Source organism: Ursus americanus, chromosome 20 (genome assembly GCF_024610735.1).
Source record: "Ursus americanus isolate L20-20 chromosome 20, mUrsAme1.1.p, whole genome shotgun sequence".
NCBI lineage: Eukaryota > Metazoa > Chordata > Mammalia > Carnivora > Ursidae > Ursus > Ursus americanus.
Window position 1 is genome coordinate 8,478,084 of NC_142146.1, and position 19,794 is coordinate 8,497,877.

Here is a 19,794-nt window from a genome sequence, read left to right on the forward strand (position 1 = left end):
TTCTAGGGAGAATTTTCATTAAATGAGTGATTCTTTGTGTAAAAGAAAGGTATTTTAGTATGTAGACAATTATGATTTATAATACCTAGGTTGAGTGTTTCATTATTAGTGAAATCAAGTCTGTGCTTAATAATGACTAGGAATTAACTCCCCAAATTGCTATGTCTGTATTTTTAATGCCAGCATGGTTTTGGTTTATGTATGATATGACATTAGTATGTTTAAAGCTAGTATTTCAAATTTTGTATAAATAATCAATGCTTGATTTTCCAGGGGTAGAGTAAGTGGTTTGAGAGTTGATACTGGTTTAAAAAAATACCACTAGGTAGCACATTTGCAAAAAATAAAATGATAACGTGTCAGGGAATACCTTTAACATATTGGAAGACATCTGTTATCTAGGATCGAAGGTACCCTGTAGAGGCCTCATTGTGTCTTCTTTGGCTTAAGAATGCCTCTCATCTTTGCCTGATAGATATGTGACCTGCATGATTAGCTTCCTTCCTCTGGGACTTCCCAGAGTGGGGCAGCGGCCTCTCACTGAAGGCAAGAGAGTTGTTAAATTTTCTAAAGGCATTGCATGCAAAAGAACTTGGAAAGGAAAGGATGGGAGAGGGAGAAAAGTTAATGCCAGGCACTACTGTACTGCTTAGTTCTGTCTCATACTCATGTGCAGAGCAAAGGGAGTTCAGCGAAGAAGCAAACTGCAAACTATTTCAATAGTAGCCTATTGGATCGATCGTTCTTATCAAGGAATATGTTAGTGATCCTAAACTATTGTCAAAATAATTCAAGTACACTATTGGATAATGTCATTGAATGGCAATGTGTTCTTGAATATTGGATTTTATTTTGAATTTTGCATGTCATGAGCTTTGTGCAGAGTTTTTGCTTGGTTTGTTATAGTTGCGATTTGGGTTTATCCATATCAGTGTTGACTGTGGTTGTGTATGTATGGCTTTGATCAGGGACTTTCAAATGGATTTCAGTGTAATGAACAAATTCTGTTGAATTTATATAATTGTATGTAAATTGTTTTCAAATCTTAATATCTATAGCACATTTATACTGTTAGAAATTTGATGTCATACTTGAAGGGATTTTTTAGTAACAGCTTTATTGAGATACAATTTACATACTATGAAATTTGCCCTTTTAAAAGGTTTGCTGTTCTGTGTATTCACAGAGTTGTGCAGCCATCACCACTGTCTAATTCCAGAACATTTTCATAGCTCTAGAAACTCCATATCCATTAGCTGCACTCCCCATTTCCTCCTTTCTCTAGTCTCTGGCAACCTCTAATCTACTTTCTGCATGTATGGATTTGCCTATTCTGGACATTCTACATAAATAGAATCATACTGATGTGAAATGTTGGGGTCTGGGAGCGAATGGTCAAGAAAGAATTCTTGAGACGTCCTCGGTGCCAAAAAAGTGTGGTTTTATTGAAGCATGGGGACAGGACCTCTGGGCAGAAAGAGCTACACTGGGATTGTGAGGAGTGACTGATTACGTACTTTCAAGTTGGAACGGAGTTAGGGATAGCATAAGTCTCTAAAGAATTTGGAAGCGAGGTTTCCAGGACCTTGAGGGGCTAGCTATTGTTAGGAAAAGGACATTTACTACTGTCTAGTAAAACTTTAGTCATAAGATTCTTCAGATGTCTATCAGTGGGCCATATGCTTGGAGGATGATTACTAACATATATCTTTGGGGTGGGGGTAGAGATAAAGGAAGTTTCCAAAGAGATTTTTACAGGATCCTGGATATCGGGCTATTAATGTCAAGCTAAGGTTGCCTTTTGCCTCTAGCAAAATATTAACACTGAAGTAGCTAATAAGCTCCTGGAAGGTTACTCTGCCTGTCTCAAGTAGGGCTGTAAGTTATAAGGAAGTGTAATTTTTTTCTTTTGCCTTTGTTCTCTATATCAGTGCCATATATGGCCTTTTGTGTCTGGCATATTTACTTAGCATGTTTTCATGGTTTGTCCATGTTGTAGCATGTATCAGAACTCTTATTTCTTTTTATTGCCAGATAGTATTACCATTGTGTGAATATACCACATTGTCTTACTCTGTTCCTCAGTTGATGGACATTTGGGTTGTTTCCACTTTTTGGCTTTTATGAGTAATATTGCAGTGAACGTCTGTGTGAAAGTATTTATGTGTGTACGTTTTTTGTTTTCTTGGGTATATACCTAGAGGTTGAAGTTCTTGGCTGTATGGTAATCTGTGCTTAACATTTTGAGGAACTGCCAGACTCTTTTCTAAGGCTAGTGCATCATTGTACAGTCCCACCAGCAACGTAGGAGGCTTCCAGTTTCTCCACATCCTTACCAACACTTGTTACTGTCTTTTTGATTACAGCCATCTTAGTGGATGTGAAGTGTTATCTTGCTATGGTTTTGTGAAGAGATTTTTAAAATTGAAAACTTTGTATTACAAAGTGTTAGCTATTGTAGCTTGTGTGTTAATTTTTTTTTTAAAGTAAATATTTGAGGGAATATATAAGAACAATAAATAGTAATTAATGAAATAACTTTTAACACTGAAATAAATGATAATTACAAAGGGTAAATTTAATACTATGTTGTCTGAGCCTGACTTTTTTAGATATTTCACTATAGTTAGACCATATAAACATAGGTAACTCTCAGTTCGTGTTTAAGATAGTCTTTTCTTTGCCATATTCTGGTGTTCAGGTAAGTTGACTTGTAACTTGAAAATGATTTCAAAATCATTACCAAGCCTTTTTTCTTTCTTAGAAAGAAATTTCTTAAATTTCCTAGAATCCAGAAATCTTCTGGAAGATTTGCATATTTCATTTTAAGATGATATGATATCTCTTGCTCAGTCTGATGGGGGCCCCCTAATGTGGGGTGACAACCTGGTGGAAGCCAGCAGTGCAGGCAAAGGATTCACCAAGGCAGAACAAAGGAGAAAGGAGATAGAAGTTTACTGAATATACTGCAAAGGAGCAGCAAGACACAGAGAGAGGGAGAGCAGAGAGAGGGAAGGAGGGAGGGGGAGAGCCACATAGAGACACACACATACAGAGACAGAGACAGATGTAAGTAGCCCATTGGTTAGTTAGAGCCTATGGATATTTTCATATGGGTCGCCGGTGGGCCTGTGGGTCCCCGTGGGTCCTTTCTACATTCCATTGTTCAAGCCTGTTTGCCTAAAAACAACCTCTACAGATGATAGAAATGGAAATTTTTTCTGGTAATATACATAATAATATGATGGCAAATTGGGAAAAATGAACATTTAAGGATGGAATACTGTATATTTTTTATTTTGTCTTCTGGTGATAAGGTCCTCCTTTTCACTGTTAACTGCTTCTAATTGTTTCTGTGGATTTTTTAAAGAAAACTTTTAACACATATGTATCCTTTTGTAGAGTGTTTTGCTTTGCTTTTTTTCACTTAGATAATTTAAGTTTTAAAGCCCCAGGTGTTAAATTGCCATATACTTCTCTTGGATGATCTAATTAGCTCTTTTACAGGCTCTCATAGAATCTTATTAAAGTAAATATCTCATTCTCCAAACTGAATCCTTTGCCTGAGAGTGGCTAGGTAGTATTTCCCCCAGAATATTGAAAGCATGTTGCATTTTACATGAAGCATTGTGCTCAAGGTTGCTTTTTCTTAATATAATTACTGTGCAGTACATAGAGCACTTTTTCTTTCCCTGTGTTCTCATTTGCCAACATTTGGATAAAAATCGCTATTTGGGAAGGGGATGGGAGAAAGTAGAGGAAGGAGGAAAAATTTAATGATTGCTCATTTTTCCTTTTTTAGTATTTACAATTCAGTTTTGTTCAAGGCTGAGTATTTGTACAGGACAGTGTTTAGTCTCTGGTCATACCAGTGATTAAAACTGTGAAAAAAACCAATGTTAGTGGAATGGGTATAGATGGGGAGTTGGTGAGGGTGATTTTTCTTCATGCATTTTGCTTAAGATTCAAGTACCTTAGAAGTGTAATAAACCTGCCCTGTGCCAAATACTTGAGACACAGCAATGTCTTTTAACAGTTTAAACATTTAACAAGAAGATAAAGGGTAAAGAAATGAATAGTAGTGACAATTATTGAGCATTTATGTGTCCCTGGCACATAGGCAGGAAATGAAGACTTACTCTGCTAACAGTAGTGGGGCTGAAGTTTGACTCTGTGTTTTGCATGAAGCTTCCTGAAGTTGGGTGAGTTGTACATTGGGCTTTCAAAGGAGGGGCAGGTATGGATTAATACGTAGAAAGCAGGGTAAATGGCATCTGCAGAGGCCTGGAGATGGGGATAAATAAATTGCATCTGGAATGTGGAAAACAAGTTGTTCAGTTATCAAGTGGTACTGTGTCAAGTAGCTGCTGTGGTTTACTGATCTGATGAGTGACATTGTGCAAATGGTGTTTGAAGATTATGTTATTAATGGCAGAGGACGGGTTGAAGCCTTTTTTTTTCTCTCAAACCACAGAATTTACTCAGATTTTGTTGGTTATATGTATACTGTACTTATTTGTGTGTGTGTATCTATATAGTTCTATGCAGTTTTGTTACACATGTGCTTTTGTGGAACTACCAGTAAACTCAAGATACAGAACTTTATCCCACCACAGAGTTCCCTCAGACCACTGATAGCCGGGCTACTGATAGTGGTACTTAACCTCTCTCTCCACATCCGTATTCCCTGACAAGCACTCATCTGTTCTCCGTCTTTGTTGTTATTTCAAGAGTGTAATATACAAATGGAGTCCTAAAAAAGTGTAACTTTTTGAGATTGGCTTTTTTTACTCAGCATAATGCCCTTACGGTTCATCCAAGTAATTGTGCATATTAATCGTTTGTTCATTTTTCTTGCTGAATAGTATTTCTCTGTATGGATGATTCTGTTCTTCTGCCAATACCACGTTGTCTTGATTACTCTAACTATATCATAAGTCTTTTTTAAAAAAATTAATCAGTCAGCATTTATTTTTTGAGAACCTAATATGTATTTTTTTAATTGAAGTATAATTGTCATGCAGTAGCCTGTTAGGTGTACGTCATAGTGATTTGATTTTTGATCCTTTTGAAATGATCCTCGTGATAAGTCCAGTTACTGTCTGTTACCATAAAAAGTTATTACAGTTTCATCAACTATATTCCCTATGCTGTACTTTATATCCCCATGAGTTACCTTTTTTATAACTGGAAGTTTGAACCTATAGTAAGTCTTGAAGTTAGATAGTATGAATCCTTCAGCTTTGTTCTTCATAAAAGAACTTCATATAAACTTTAGAATGAGCTTGTCTGTGTACAAAATACCTTGCTGGGGTTTTGATAGGAATTGCTTTAAACTTATATATAGTCATTTTGGGGAGTATTGACGTCTTCAGTATGTTGAGTTTTCTAATCCATGAACATGGTAAGTTTCTCCCAATTTTTAGACCTTCTTTGCTTTCTTTCATCAGTATTTTATAATTTTCAGGATACGTATCCTCTTCATATTTTATTGGATTTATACCTAAGTATTTCATTTGGGGGGAGCAATTGTAAATGATAACTGCATTTTAAAATTTTGGTTTCTACTTGTGTTTGCATATGGAAATGAAGTTGATTTTCATATGTTGATCTTGTATCTTGCAACCTTGCAAAACTGTCTTACAAATTCTGGGAACTTTTTTTGTACATTCCTTGGGATTTTCTTTATAAACAACCATGCCATCTAAAATAAGGACAGTTTTGTTTTCTTCTTTTCCAACCTGTGTGCCTCTTATTTCTTTTGCTTTATAATGAAGGCTAGGATTTCCAGTACTCTGTTGCTTATGAGTGATGAGAATGGACATCCTTGCCTTTTTCCCAATCTTAGAAGGAAGATATTGGGTCATTCACCATTGAGTATGTTGTTTGCTCTAAGTTTTTTTGTAGGTGTTCTTTATGAAGTTGAAGAAGTTCCCCTCATTTCCTAGTTTGCTGAGAGCTTTTTATTATGAATGGTGTTGAATTTTTTTTAATGATTTTCTGTGTCAATTGACATGAGCATATGATTTTTTTTCTTTAGCTTATTGATATGTATTGCATTGATTTTTTTTTTTCATATTGTACCAGCCTTGCATGCTTGGAATACATGTTACTTGGTTGTGGTGTATTAGCTATTTTGGATTCAATTTGCTAATTTGTTAAGGATTTTGCAGCTAACTTCATGAGAGAGATTGGTCTGTAATTTTCTTAATTCTTGTGATGTCTTTATCTGCTTTTGGGATTGGTAATAATCGGTTTCATAAAGTGAGTTGGGATGTGTTCCCACTTCTTGCATTTCTGGAAAACGTGTAAAATGGCTATTAATTCTTCTGTCAATGTTTGGTAAAATTCTCCAGTGAAACCATCTGGGCCTGGGGATTTTTTCAAGAACTTTTAAATTACAAATTTGATTTCTTTAATAGTGTTAGTATTATTCAGGTTATGTGTTTTATCTTGACTGAGTTTTGATAGTTATTTTCAAAGAATTGGCCCATTTTTTCCTAAATTGTGTAATTATGAGCTAAAGTTTTTTTGTTTGTTTTGGTTTTTTTTTAAGATTTTATTTTAAAGTAATTGCTACACCCAACGTGGGGCTCCAACTCAAAACCCTGATATCAAGAGTTTTATGCTCTACCGCCTGAGCCAGCCAGGCGCCCCGAGCTAAAGTTGTTTGTAGTATTCTTTTATCTTTTTTAAGAAGTTGAGGTAGAAGTTGTATAACATAAACCCCACCATTTTAAAAGTGTACATTTCAGTGGTTTTTTAGTATATTCATGCTATTTTGCAACTGTTGTCTAATTCCAGAGCATTTTCATCACCCCAGAAAGAAATCCTTTTCCCATTAAGCAGTAACTTCCCATTGTCTTCTCTTCCTAGCCCCTGGAAATTAGTAATGTATTTTCTGAATGGATTTTCCTGATTTGGACATTTAATATAAATGGAGTCATACAGTTTGTGATTGGTTTATTTCACACAGCATAATATTTTCGTGGTTATCCATGTTATTGAATATATCAGTACTTGTTCTTTGGTTCATGGTCCCATCACTCTGACCTCTGCTTTCATTATCTCATCTTCTTCTCGGACTCTCCTGCCTTTCTCTTATAAAAGAAAGACCTTTATAATTACCTTGGGCCCACCCAGATTATCCAGGGTAATCTTCTCATCCTTAATTTAATTGAAAAACACATGTGAAGTCTTTTTTGCAATATAAGGTAATGTTCACAGGTTTCAAGGATTAGGACATGGATACTTTGTGGGAGGCCATTATTTTACCTACCACATGGACTTTAGATTTTTTATTATTATCCACTGCTCCCTGAGGCTCTGTTCTTTATTTTTCAGTCCATTTTCTCTCTGTTGTTTAGATCCAGTAAACTGTTGCTCTTGTCCTCAGGACCGAATTTATCCTGTCATCTCTACTGTTGAGCCTATCCAACACATTTTTATTTTGGAAATTGCATATTTCATTTGTATACATAGTTTCCATTTGGTAGTTTTTAAGAAAATAACCTCTGTTTCTTTGCTGAAATTTTCTGTTTTTTTTTTTATCTAAGAGAATTCTTAATTGTTTATTGAAGTATTTTTATGGTGACAGCTTTAAAATTCTTGTCAGATAATTCCAGATTGTGGTTCATTTTGGTGTTGGCATCAGTATGGTTCTCTTTCTTATTCATGTGTGTTTTTCCTGATTCTTGGTGTGTGAGTTTTAAAAAATTTTATCCTGGAATCTAAGACATTAATGTCAGGAGAGTCTTTATCCTGTTTAAATCTTCTATTTTTGTAGGCAAATAACTCTATTTAGGTTTAGTGTGTGGGTTCTGGACTGCTTTTGGGAGCTGTGTATTTCCTATGATAATTTAGTTTTCAGAGCTCTTGCAGTGCTATTCTCTTCTTTATTATTCTGGCATCACAGGAACTCCTGCTTGATCTCTACAGGTGTTGCACGGGCTGACTGGTAGGTGTGGGTCCCCATCTCTGCTACTGCTAAGGGCAGATTAGCTGGACGTTGCCCAAGTGTGGCAAATACGGCCTACTGCTGTCTGGGGATGGGGTGGAGGCCCTGCTAATGCCAATGTTGTAGTGAGTTGGGGTCTCCTGCTATCCTGGATAGGGACTGGGGAGTCCTGGGAAGGGTCTGTCTCCCCTTTAGGTCTCTGATAAGCTTCCCCTTTTACAGTCCTTTGGCCAGAAAGCAAGATTTTCTCATTTGTTTGTCTGTCTGTGTTGGTGGTTCTGGGTTGCAGGCTTTTCCTCACATCCCAAGGCCCCTAGCTCATCTACCTTCTTTCCACCTGTCAGGGTCATTATATGATTGTTAAATTATTTCTAGGGTATTCAGGTGTATTTAGAGGAGAGGAATAGGGAAATGTGAGCCTGTGCCATCATGCGCTAGAACTGGAACTGTAGCCCTTTTGATTCTTCCTCCCAGCTGGTATTAATAGCAATTCTATGAAATGGTCAAGGCTTTGGCTTTTATTGACACCCTACTTTTTAGAGTGTTATCTGTCGTTGAGTGTAGGAACTAGATAAGAACTATTCTCTTGTTAATTTTATTTTATTATTTATTTTTCTTTTTAGAGAGAGATAGCATGTCCCCAAGCTGGAGGTGAGGGGGAGAGGGAGAGAGAAATCTTTTTTTTTTTTTTTTAAAGATTTTTACTTATTTATTTAACAGAGATAGAGACAGCCATCGAGAGAGGGAACACAGCAGGGAGAGTGGGAGAGGAAGAAGCAGGCTCACAGTGGAGGAGCCTGATGTGGGGCTCGATCCCATAACGCCGGGATCACGCCCTGAGCCGAAGGCAGACGCTTAACCGCTGTGCCACCCAGGCGCCCCAGGAGAGAGAAAATCTTAAGTGGAGCCCAGTGCGGGGCTCAGTCTCACAACTCTGAGATCAGGACCTGAGCTGAAATTAAGAGTCAGGTGCTTAACTGACTGAGCCACCCAGGCACCCCAAATTATTTTCTTGTTTAAATTGTGTGGGAATTAGAAATGTCATGTTCTTACCTATTCATCTATTTATTTACTCATTTATGTATTTATTTTTAGGAAGTGGAGCAACAGCTGTGGTCCAAGCAGCATATTGTGCCCCTAAGAAGGAGAAAGTGGCAATCAAACGGATAAACCTTGAGAAATGTCAGACTAGCATGGATGAACTCCTGGTATGCACATTTCATATTTTTTATGTGAAGAAATATACTCGTATGTGTATTCATGTTGGAGTGGGAAATAACTTGAAACTTTTGATTACTTTTCCAAAAAAAAAGGTGTTGTGATTTGCTCGTTAAGTAATGCTTATTATAAATTCATAAAAATCCAGTTCTAATCCTTTAGTTAATTTAAATTAAGTTAAATTTAAATTAAGTTAATTTAAATTAAGTTAATTTAAATTCTAAATTAATTTAGAATTAAAATTAGTTCTAATCCTCTCATTCTGAGATTAACACTTGCTATATAGTCTTTTAGACTGTGCACATTTAAATATCTTTGTATTTCTATGATAATGTAATCATTTATTCTTTTCATTGAAAAATTTATCAAATTCTTTCTGTATCTATAAATATGAATTAATACACCTTTCAGTATGTATGTAATGTTCCACTGCATAGGTAGACCACATTTTATTTAACCTGTTTCTCATATTGGACAATTACCTTTTTCCTCTTTTTTATTGTTTTAAACAATGCTTGTTTACTGCTCTCTTTCCTTAAAATAGTATCATGCAATCATGATACCTGGTCAAATGGAATATGCTTTAAAAGGCTTTGGCCTCCTAGGAACATGGTACCAATCTGCATTCTGACCATTGATGCAAGATGAGAGGTAGAAGGTGGCATTGCCTTCTCCAAAGTCTAGGGGAAAAGAGAAGAAAAGGAGTCTCAGGGATTAATAGCTGCAAGAGATGTTCTGTGACATTAAAAGCCAGACACACAGGGATTGTTTTATACTACTTTTATGAACCGTGACACCCAGAGTTGTTTTGAGTATATAGTAAGTGCTCAGTAAAGGACATGAGATAGATTTTCAAATCATTTAACTTTGTAAATCCTCAGTTTCTTCAGCTTAAAATGGAAGTAATAACATCTGCTTTGTGTACCTCCTGAGGTTTTCCTTCCTTTTTTAAAAAAAAATTTTAAAAGCTATTTATTTATTTATTTATTTAGAGAGTGGGGGGAGGGGCAGAGGAAGAGAGAATCTCAAGCAGACTCCATGCTAAGTCCACACTTAGCTTGATCTCACAACCCTGAAATCATGACCTGACCCAAAATCAAGAGTTGGATGCTTAATTGACTGAGCCACCCAGGCTCTCCCTTCATGAGGTTTTTCTTGAGGATCAAATGATCCAGTACTTGAAAACTATAAACTGCCATACGAATAGGGACTAATGTTATTTTATTAAGTATTTCTCTAAGGTCACGTACAGCTAGTGATAGAGAGGCAGGAGTTATCACTGGGATGATCTAACACTCCAGAAGTCTTTCTGCTCCCAGGTTGGATTTAATTTCTGGTGGAGCCTGTGCTGAGTATTAAGGAATATTGGAATAAAAGGAAAAGAGATAATAGAATTATGTATTGAACTTTCAGCAGATTAAAGAAATGCATTTCTTCAGGGGTTGGTAATGTGTGAGCAGAAGCTAAAAAAGAAAAGTGCTAGAGTGATCTTGAGCCTCTTTGGTGAGAGAACATAACACACACTGGGAAAGAGATGCTGATGGAAATCCTGGGTACTGATCTTAGATTTACAGGTGGCCACAACCCCTTAGAGCATCATTTAGGTATTTGAACTGCAGTGATCAGAAAAGAAGGCTGTAAATTGTAAACTAATTGTTTTGAGGAAAAACAGAATTTTTAACCTACATATTAAGACTGGAATTTGAGAAGCCCAGTATGAATTTGTATCATTTGCTGGTTATTTTACATAACCCGTAAGGATAGCATAAAGGTGAATGAAAGTCTTATTTATTCCCTCATGATTAAAGAAATGGAGGTTCAAAGTTTACATAACTTGACTGTGCCCACATGATGGTAACAGCAAACATCTGTTTAGTGATAGGCACTTAAGTGTACTTTACCCTCATAAACGCCTCCATGAGACAGGTGGTAGCTCCAGTTTAGATGAAGGAAGTAAATCATACAATAAGTGACAGTCTGGATTAAAAATCAGGTCTTTCTGAGTGAAGTCTAGTATTTTCTACTTCATGTAATGGTAACTAATTATAATCTTGGTTCAAAAGTAGAAAGACCATCTATTCTTGGATATTTGACATCTTGAAAATAATATCTGTGTTATAACACTAGGGCCTTAGTTATAGAGGGATGCAAATTTGGTATAGCTTAGTAAAAGAAAAAAAATAAATTAGACCTCCATAATTTTGCCCACATAGTCCAGTAAGCTTTACATTACAAATATAGTATTTATATATTAGCAAATAAGGAGGGGGAGAAGTGACTTCTAGTAAAACAATTTTTTTATTTTTTATAATTTTATTTATTTGAGACAGAGAGAGCATGAGTGGTGGGGAGGGGCTGAGGAGAGGGACAAGCAGACTCCGTGCTGAGCACAGAGCCCCAGGTGGGACTCTATCCCAGCACCCTGCTATCATGACCTGCGCTGAAGGTAGATGCTTAACCGAATGAGCCACCCAGGTGCCCCTTAATAAGACAAATTTAAAATAATAGGCCTTTTTGGTGGGCAAACAAGTTAAGATACCACTAAAGTCTAAAGAAACATTGAGAATATAAAGAGGGCTGAATTTATATGTGGTGTTTGTAGTGTCAGGGACCTGAGATCTGAGTGAGAAGGGCTCCATTTCTAAGAGATAAGAAGCCCTTTAGTTTGTCTTAGAAAATCTATTAGATCCGCATACCAAACTTGTGGTATCATGATTTTAAATTTGTTTTCAAAATGGTCTCTACTGTAATATAGAAAGGGTGCTGACGTGAACCAGGTTCTAGGTGTGTATCCTGTGTGACAGTTACTAGTGAGGAGGCAGCATATTGTTCCTTTCTCTTGTCAAAATGTTTTCTTGTCTGACAACCTTTGCTAAGTGTGATGGGAAAATCGGCTGTCAAATCTTACTACATTTATTTTTTCCAGAGATGTTACTCACAGGCACACTAAGCAGTGTTTTGAGCTTTTTCTCTTCTCTGGTAGATGTTAGGACTAGATTCATTGGCCAGACAGCTGAGGGGAACATGAAGAGGCTTAAAATGTCTTTCCTTCTACTGGGAGGCTCACAGTCCAGTTGAAGAGGTAAGGCTCTTGCCTCTTGTACAAGGCTGAGTATGATAGACTCCTAGGAGAGGTGTTAAGTACTGTGAAGTAAGAGGAGGAGGCTTGCTCCTTGTATACCCAGGGCTGGGTATGCTTTGAACAGAGATAGATAGAAACCCTACCAGGCAGGGGTTTAGAATTAGGAAAGAATTCTTTTTTATGTATATATTCATAAATATTAATATAACTGAAACAACATTTTCATAAAACAATTCTTAATTCTGTGGAATGCACTCTGATTTTCTATTTCTTTTTTGTTTCTAACTTTATCTACTTAGTTTGTGTCATGGCTCATGTGGGTTGCAACCCATGGTTTGCGGTACACAGGGCCACACAAAGAGGTATGTAGACTCTAAACTGAGGCAGTAACAGTGATAAGGGAAAGGAAAACACATTCCATAGACATTTTATAGATAGAAGAATTGTTTTATTTATTTATTATTATTATTTTTTTTGGTGGGCAGCAAAGCAGGGTTTGTTGAGCAATAGCAAAGTGATAGCACAAAGCTCCTGAGGAGGGAGGGGTCCTGAGGCGTTGCCCCAATTGTTAGTTTTAGAATGAACATTCCATGAGGGTAGGGACTTTATTGTGTTTAGTCAGTATAAATGAATGAGTAAATTAACATTACTTGAGGACTGACTGAATGGTGTGAAGTGGAGGAAAACTGCTTGCATTGGAGTAGTAAAAAACCAGGAGTAGGGGCGCCTGGGTGGCTCAGTTGGTTAAGCGGCTGCCTTCAGCTCAGGTCATGATCCCAGGGTCCTGCGATCGAGTCCCGCATTGGGCTCCCTGCTTTGTGGGGAGCCTGCTTTTCCCTCTCCCTCTGCCTGCCGTTCCCCCTGTTTGTGCTCTTTCTCTCTCTTGCTCTTTCTCTCTCTTGCTCTTTCTCTCTCTTGCCCTCTCTCTCTGTCATATAAATAAATAAAATCTTTAAAAAAAAAAAAGAAAGAAAGAAAACCAGGAGTAAACGTTAGAAATCAAGATGAGTGAGTTCCAGGAAAGAATGAAAGTCATCGTTAAGCAATGCTTGAGAAAGCTTCATGTGGAGAACAGAGAAGTCCACACAAAAGCTCTGGCAGCAGCAGGTAACAGGACTTTCAAGAAAGCACTTTCAGTAGGAGGGGTGGAATTCATTTCCATGTGGAAGGGAGCTACTGAGAAATTTGAGTCAGAGTGAATATAGCACTCCTGCAAAGCACTTAGATATTTATTTTTGCTTGAGAGGAGAAGGAAAAGGAAAAGGATTACTCCAATGGGAGTTAAAATAAAGGAACCTCCCCACACACACACCCCACCCTTGAAGGAATAGAAGAGAAGGAAAGAAATATTTAAGGCCTTTTCAGTTTGCATTTGATGGTTCTCTGATAGTCTCCTGTTAGAGGACCTTTTGTGGTTCCCCCTCCCAGGGTAGAGCTGAAAATCCTTAGCTTCACTTTTAAAGTTTCACCCCAATTCTGTGTGTGTGAGTTGTTACCTTCTGTCTCCCCTCCCCCATTCAGTTGGTCACCAAGTCCTGTGATTTATACCTCTTCAGTATACCTCTTGACTCCTTCCTTTCTTTCCATTCATATTGCCATATATTTATTTTTTTAAGATTTTTATTTATTTATTTGACAGCACAAGCAGGGGGAGCGAGCAGGCAGAGGGAGAGGGAGAAGCAGGCTCCCCACTGAGCAGGAAGCCGGATGTGGGACTCAATCCCAGGACCCTGGGATCATGACCAGAGTGGAAGGCAGATGCTTAACCGACTGAGCCACCCAGGCGCCCTGCCTTGTATTTTTTAAAAACTATTTTGAGGTAGTTTTAAACTTCTAGAAGAGTTACAAAAGAAGTACAGAAAGTTCCCATATGCTGTCCACCCATCTTCTCCTAACGGTAACATGACCATGGTGTTTATCCATGATTATCCAAACTGAGTAACTAGTTCTTTATCGATTTTCAGGCTACTTTTCATCCCTCACACAGGTCATAGCAACAGTGTTCAACAGTGTCGTTGCCTCTAGTCGTGCCTTCTCTCATTTATTTTCTATATTGGAGCCTTAGTGATTTTTATGAAACGGTACATATGGTTAAACCTTTGATGCCTTCCCTTTGCTGTTAGGATGAAGCCTAAATTCTTGAACACAGTTACATGGTCCTTTTGATATGGTCCCATGTAATTAAACAGTCAAACCCATAAAGTCTAGTTATCTTTCTTGTGTCAGTGTAGTAAAACTTCTTACAGGAAGCCTTCCCTGATTATCATTCCTATTTTCTGATAATTTGCCTCTCCAGTGAAATCATGTAGCATCTGGTACTTCTCCTATCCAACTGTTTATCATTGTGTGTTGTTAAATTAATATTTGTCTAACATCTTCACCAGTAGTCATTGTAGTCAAGCAGCTAGCACTGTGCCTGGCACATAGTAGGCACTTGGTAGATATCTGTTGAAAGTATGAACCACTTACCCTAGACAGGCTTACTCATTGTGTCCTAAAATATGTTTTGCATATTTTATCTTTTTTTTTTTTTGTAATTATGTGTGCCTTTCACCTTACACTGCTGTAATTTCCCCATATCCTGCAGAACTAAACCTGGTTCCCACCTCTCTTGAGAGGACTTCTTGCCTGCCTTCACTGTTGTTTCCAATGGATTCTTGTAATATTTACTATCTTTACTACTCATTGGCAATATATGTTGTCATATATTTGTTCTCATATGTACTTCTCTTATCTCTTTTAATCTTGTATAACTATGTCAACAGGGAGGTGCTTACTTTAGTTTTACTTAGTTTTTAGTACAGAAGACTATGCTGGTGACTTTGGAGGTTGCAGAAATGTATATGATAAGATCCTTGCTATAAAGGAATTTACATTCAAGTAGAGAAGATGAGAAAAGAAAAACTAATGTTCATGGAGCAGTGCTTTTAAATCAGATTATGGGCAACTTTTACACAATTGATTTTTACTTAACAAATACCAAGGTCATAGGGCAAGTACAGTACTTGAATAAGTAAAAAGTTATATAAAGTACTATAGGATTTAATTCATTCAGTGAATATTTATTGAAGGTGTACTGTGTGCCAGGCACAGTGGTAAGTGCCATGAATACAGTCTTAGCTTTCACTGAGCTTAAAGTTTTGTGAAGGATACAGAAAAATAAGCAGTTATAGTATAATATGATAAGTTCTGCAGTGTTTAGAGAATCCACTTTTTTTCATGGATTTTTTAAATTCAAGTATAGTTAACATACAGTGTTATATTAGTTTCAGGTGTACAGTATAATGATTCAACAATTCTGTGCATTACTTAGTGCTCATCACGATAAAGGTACTCTTTAATTCCCTTTATCTGTTTTACCCCCCCCCCCCCATTTCCCCTCTGGCAACCACCAATTTGTTCTCTGTATTTAAGAGAGTGGTTTTTTTTGGTCTCTTTCTTTGTTTTTTTTTTTAAAGATTTTATTTGTTTATTTGACAGAGACAGCCAGTGAGAGAGGGAACACAAGCAGGGGGAGTGGGAGAGGAAGAAGCAGGCTCCTAGCGGAGGAGCCTGATGTGGGGCTCGATCCCAGAACGCCGGGATCACGCCCTGAGCCGAAGGCAGACGCTTAACCGCTGTGCCACCCAGGCGCCCCTGTTTGTTTTGTTTCTTAAATTCCACATATGAGTGAAATCATATGGTATTTGTCTTCCTCTGACTTACCTCACTTAACATTATACCATCTAGGTCCATCCATGTTGTTACATATGGCAAGATGTCATTCTTTTTTTATGACTGAATAATAGTTCAGTGTGTGCGTGCATGCGTGTGTGTGTGTGTGTGTAATATGCATCGGCTTACATTTAAGGATCCACTTTTAAGTACTTGCTTTATGGAGTTCTCAGTCCACCAGGGAGGGACAGGTAAATAAGTACCCAAGGTACTGTTCAGTACATATGTGCCGTGATATAAAGAGATACACAAGGAGTTTGGAAGCCAAGAGACACCTAACTCAACTTGGGGAGCTGGTGGAATTGATATTTTGGCTAGATCAGAAGGAAGAATTAGCATTTTTTGCCAGGGTAGAATAAATGAGGGATGTACATTTGAAGTAGAGGGAACAGTAGCATTAAATATCCATGGTTAGAAGAAGCATGCTCACCTGGGGTTTACTATGGCTGGATTATAGAGGGTATGCTGGAGTAGGGGTCAGTGAGGGAGTAGGATTGAGACTAGAGAGGTGAGCAGGGCCCAGATCACTCAGGGCTCTGTAAGTCCTTTTGTCACACCCAAGCTAATCTAAATTCATAACCTGAGGTAGAATAAGCTTAGAGGGAGCTCAGGTTTCTACTTTGGACTTAGTTTCTGATCTTTCCATTTCAGGATATTTCTCATTAGAGTGAGAATTGTTAATTATTTCACCAAAATGGGAAGAAACTATTTTCAAAATAAAGTAAAACCCACAAACTAAAAAGCACCCTCTACCTGAATAGACATTTTTTCAAAGAAGACATCCAGATGGCCAACAGACACATGAAAAGATGCTCAACATCACTCATCATGAGGGAAATGCAAATCAAAACCACAATAACGTATCAACTCACATCTGTTAGAATGGCTAAAATAAAAAAGACAAATAACAAGTGTTGGCAAGGATGTGGAGAAAAGGGAACCTTCATGCACTATTGGTAGGAATGTAAATTGTTGCAACCACTATGGAAAACAGTGTGGAGGCACCTCAAAAAATTAAAAATAGAACTACCATATGATCCAGTGATTAATTCTGCTGCTGGGTATTTACCCAAAGAAAATGAAAATGCTAATTTGAAAAGATATTTGCACCCTTATGTTTATTGCCATAGCCAAGATACAGAGGCAACCCAAGTGTCCACCTATAGATGAATAGATAAAAAAGATGTAATTTTACACACACACACAGAGACAGACACACACACAGTGGAATACTACTCAGCCATAAAAAGAATGGAATCTTGTCATTTGTGACAATGTGGATGGGCCTAGAGGGTATTATGCTAAGTGAAGTAAAACAGACAAGGCAAATAACATACGATTTCTCTTACGTGTGGAATCTAAGAAATGAAACAAGTGAACAAATGAAAAACAGGCTATTAAATACAGAGAACAGACTCACTGCCATGGGCCAGGGAGATTGGTGAGAGAGATAAAGGGGGTTAAGAGATATAAACTCACAGTTATAAAATAAGTCACAAAGATGGAAAGAAAGTACAGCATGGGAATATAGTCAGTAGTATCATAGTAATGTTGTATGGTGACAGATGGTGACTACATTTGTGGTGAGCAGTGAGTACTATATAGAATTGTCAAATCACTATGTTGTATTCCTAAAACTAATGCAACATTGTATGTCAACTGTACTTCAATAATAAAAGTAAATTAAAAAATAAAGTGGGGCACCTGGGTGGCTGTGTTGGTTAAGTGTCCGACTTGATTTCGGCTCAGGTCATGATCTCAGGGTTGTGAGATTGAGCCCCAAGTCTGGCTCCTCATTCAGCATGGAGTCCGCTGGAGATTCTCTATTCCTTTCCCTTTGCCCCTCCCCCTGCTCGTGTGTGCACACCCTCTCTCTCTCACTCTGTCTGTCTCTGAAATGAAATTTAAAAAGAAAATAAAGACACTTTAAGACAAGCAAGATAAAGCAAAAACCACCCTCTATTTATTAGTAATTATCCTCTGTGGCTGCAAAACCAGATTTCCCAAGAGAGTTTTTCAAGGGCACCTTGAAGAAAAACATGTCCTAGTGGAGGCCTCTGTGGTGCTATGTAATGCTGTGATTAATAGTGCATGTTTCTAGTTTCAAAGATTATGAATGGAATTAGTAGTCAGAATGGACTAAGGGAAACGGAGGAGTTTTTTGGTTTAACTGCTCTCGAAAAGGTCAGAGCCATGGCTCACAAAGGTTGTAATATAGTCTTGGGATTTTCAAATCTGAATTCACTAACTTGAAGGCTTGCATCTAATAAATTATCATGGTTTCTCTTCTTTGTAGAAAGAAATTCAAGCCATGAGTCAGTGCCATCATCCTAATATTGTGTCTTACTACACGTCTTTTGTGGTAAAAGATGAGCTGTGGCTAGTCATGAAGCTGCTCAGTGGAGGTGAGTAGAGTACAATGAATTGCTAACTTCCACTGGTTGGAAAATCCCTAAAAGTATTCTTTTTTATTCTGGTTTGGTGTTCATGGACATTTGCATTTGAGGAAATACTGAAAATACAGTATCTACTAAAGATGCTAGTGTATGAGCTGAGACAGTTTTCACACATGGCATTTGGCTGCCATGCCTCTTAATCTGTGATGATTCCCTCCAGCTTCCTCTATTCCATGACAGAAACTTATTGAAGGTTCTAGTCTGGAGGGTCTGAGAATAACTATCTTGTAGAATGACCCACATTTTGGATTTATCTGCTCATTTCTTCCTGGTGATACTTCACTTGATTTGTATTCCTCTCTTTCTTGCAAATTGAAAATTGGACCCAAAGGCTTGATTAGATTTAAGTTAAAATTTTTTGACAATATTTCGTGAGTAATGCTGTGTGTTCATAGTGCATCATACTGGAAAGTATTTGTACTCTTGTTATATATTTAATGGTGATGTTACTTTTGATTGCTTCAGGTTTTGACAGGTAGGCCTCAGCACGGAAAGGTTAACTTTTTTCCCTTTGCAGCTAGCAAGTAATCTGTGAGGTGATACTCGGGCACTGTGAGTATCCAGTTCCCCACCTCAGGCTTTTTTTTTTTAAGATTTTATTTATTTATTTGAGAGCAAGAGAGCGCACAAGCAGGGGGGAGGAGCAGAGGGAAAGGGAGAAGCAGACTTCCTGCTGAGCAGGGAGCCAGACTCAGGGCTAGATCCCAGGACTCTGGGATCATGACCAGAGCTGAAAGCAGATGCTTAACCAGCGGAGCCACCCAGGTGCCCCCTCGCCACCTAATAAGTCTTTCATTTAATGATTTTAGCATCTACTCATAATCCTTGTTTAAATCAATTATTCTGTCAAGGGTTGCACAATGGTAACTTATGGTATCCTTTCTTTTACACTTAAAAACTAGCATTCTTCTGTGTAAAGGAACTTTACCTCATTAACTGGGGCTCTTTGATTTAGTAGTTCCTACTAAAAATGGAAGGTATATAATTGATTCTTTTTTTTAAGAATCAATTTTCAGAGTAAAAATTTGGTTTAATATTCACCTCCAACAGTAACAAATGAGAGGGTTCCCCCCCCCTTTTCCTGTTGGGTAAGGCTTTTATATTTTTTGAATATCATTATATAGACACACAGAATTTTATGTATTTAGTGACTTTCAGTCAGTTTTACTCTATTTTTTTGATGCTTAGATTGTCCAAAATTTTGTCAGTGAGTCTCACTTTAAGCTTACTCTTGTGTCCTTTTGACATGAATCCATTAGTCTTTGGTTACTTCCTAGTTTTTTGGTTCAAGATTTCCTAGGGTCACATTTATATTGCTTTTACCAGACCCAGAAGCAGCCAGTATTCTAAGGTTTTTTTTTTTTTTT

The 19,794-nt window shown here is 37.5% G+C and overlaps 1 protein-coding gene across 2 annotated transcripts in view; it reads left to right on the forward strand.

The window, feature by feature from the left end:
• Window positions 1–19,794, forward strand: part of OXSR1 (oxidative stress responsive kinase 1) — a 96,446-nt gene that overhangs the window by 9,055 nt on the left and 67,597 nt on the right. Inside the window, exons 2-3 of one of the 2 annotated variants that reach the window (XM_045798233.2) lie at window positions 9,053–9,165; window positions 18,268–18,376. In XM_045798233.2, coding sequence (XP_045654189.1) covers window positions 9,053–9,165; window positions 18,268–18,376 — 222 coding nt within the window. Of the gene's footprint in view, window positions 1–9,052; window positions 9,166–18,267; window positions 18,377–19,794 lie in introns of those variants that run through there. The other variant, XM_045798234.2, reaches the window with a different exon arrangement.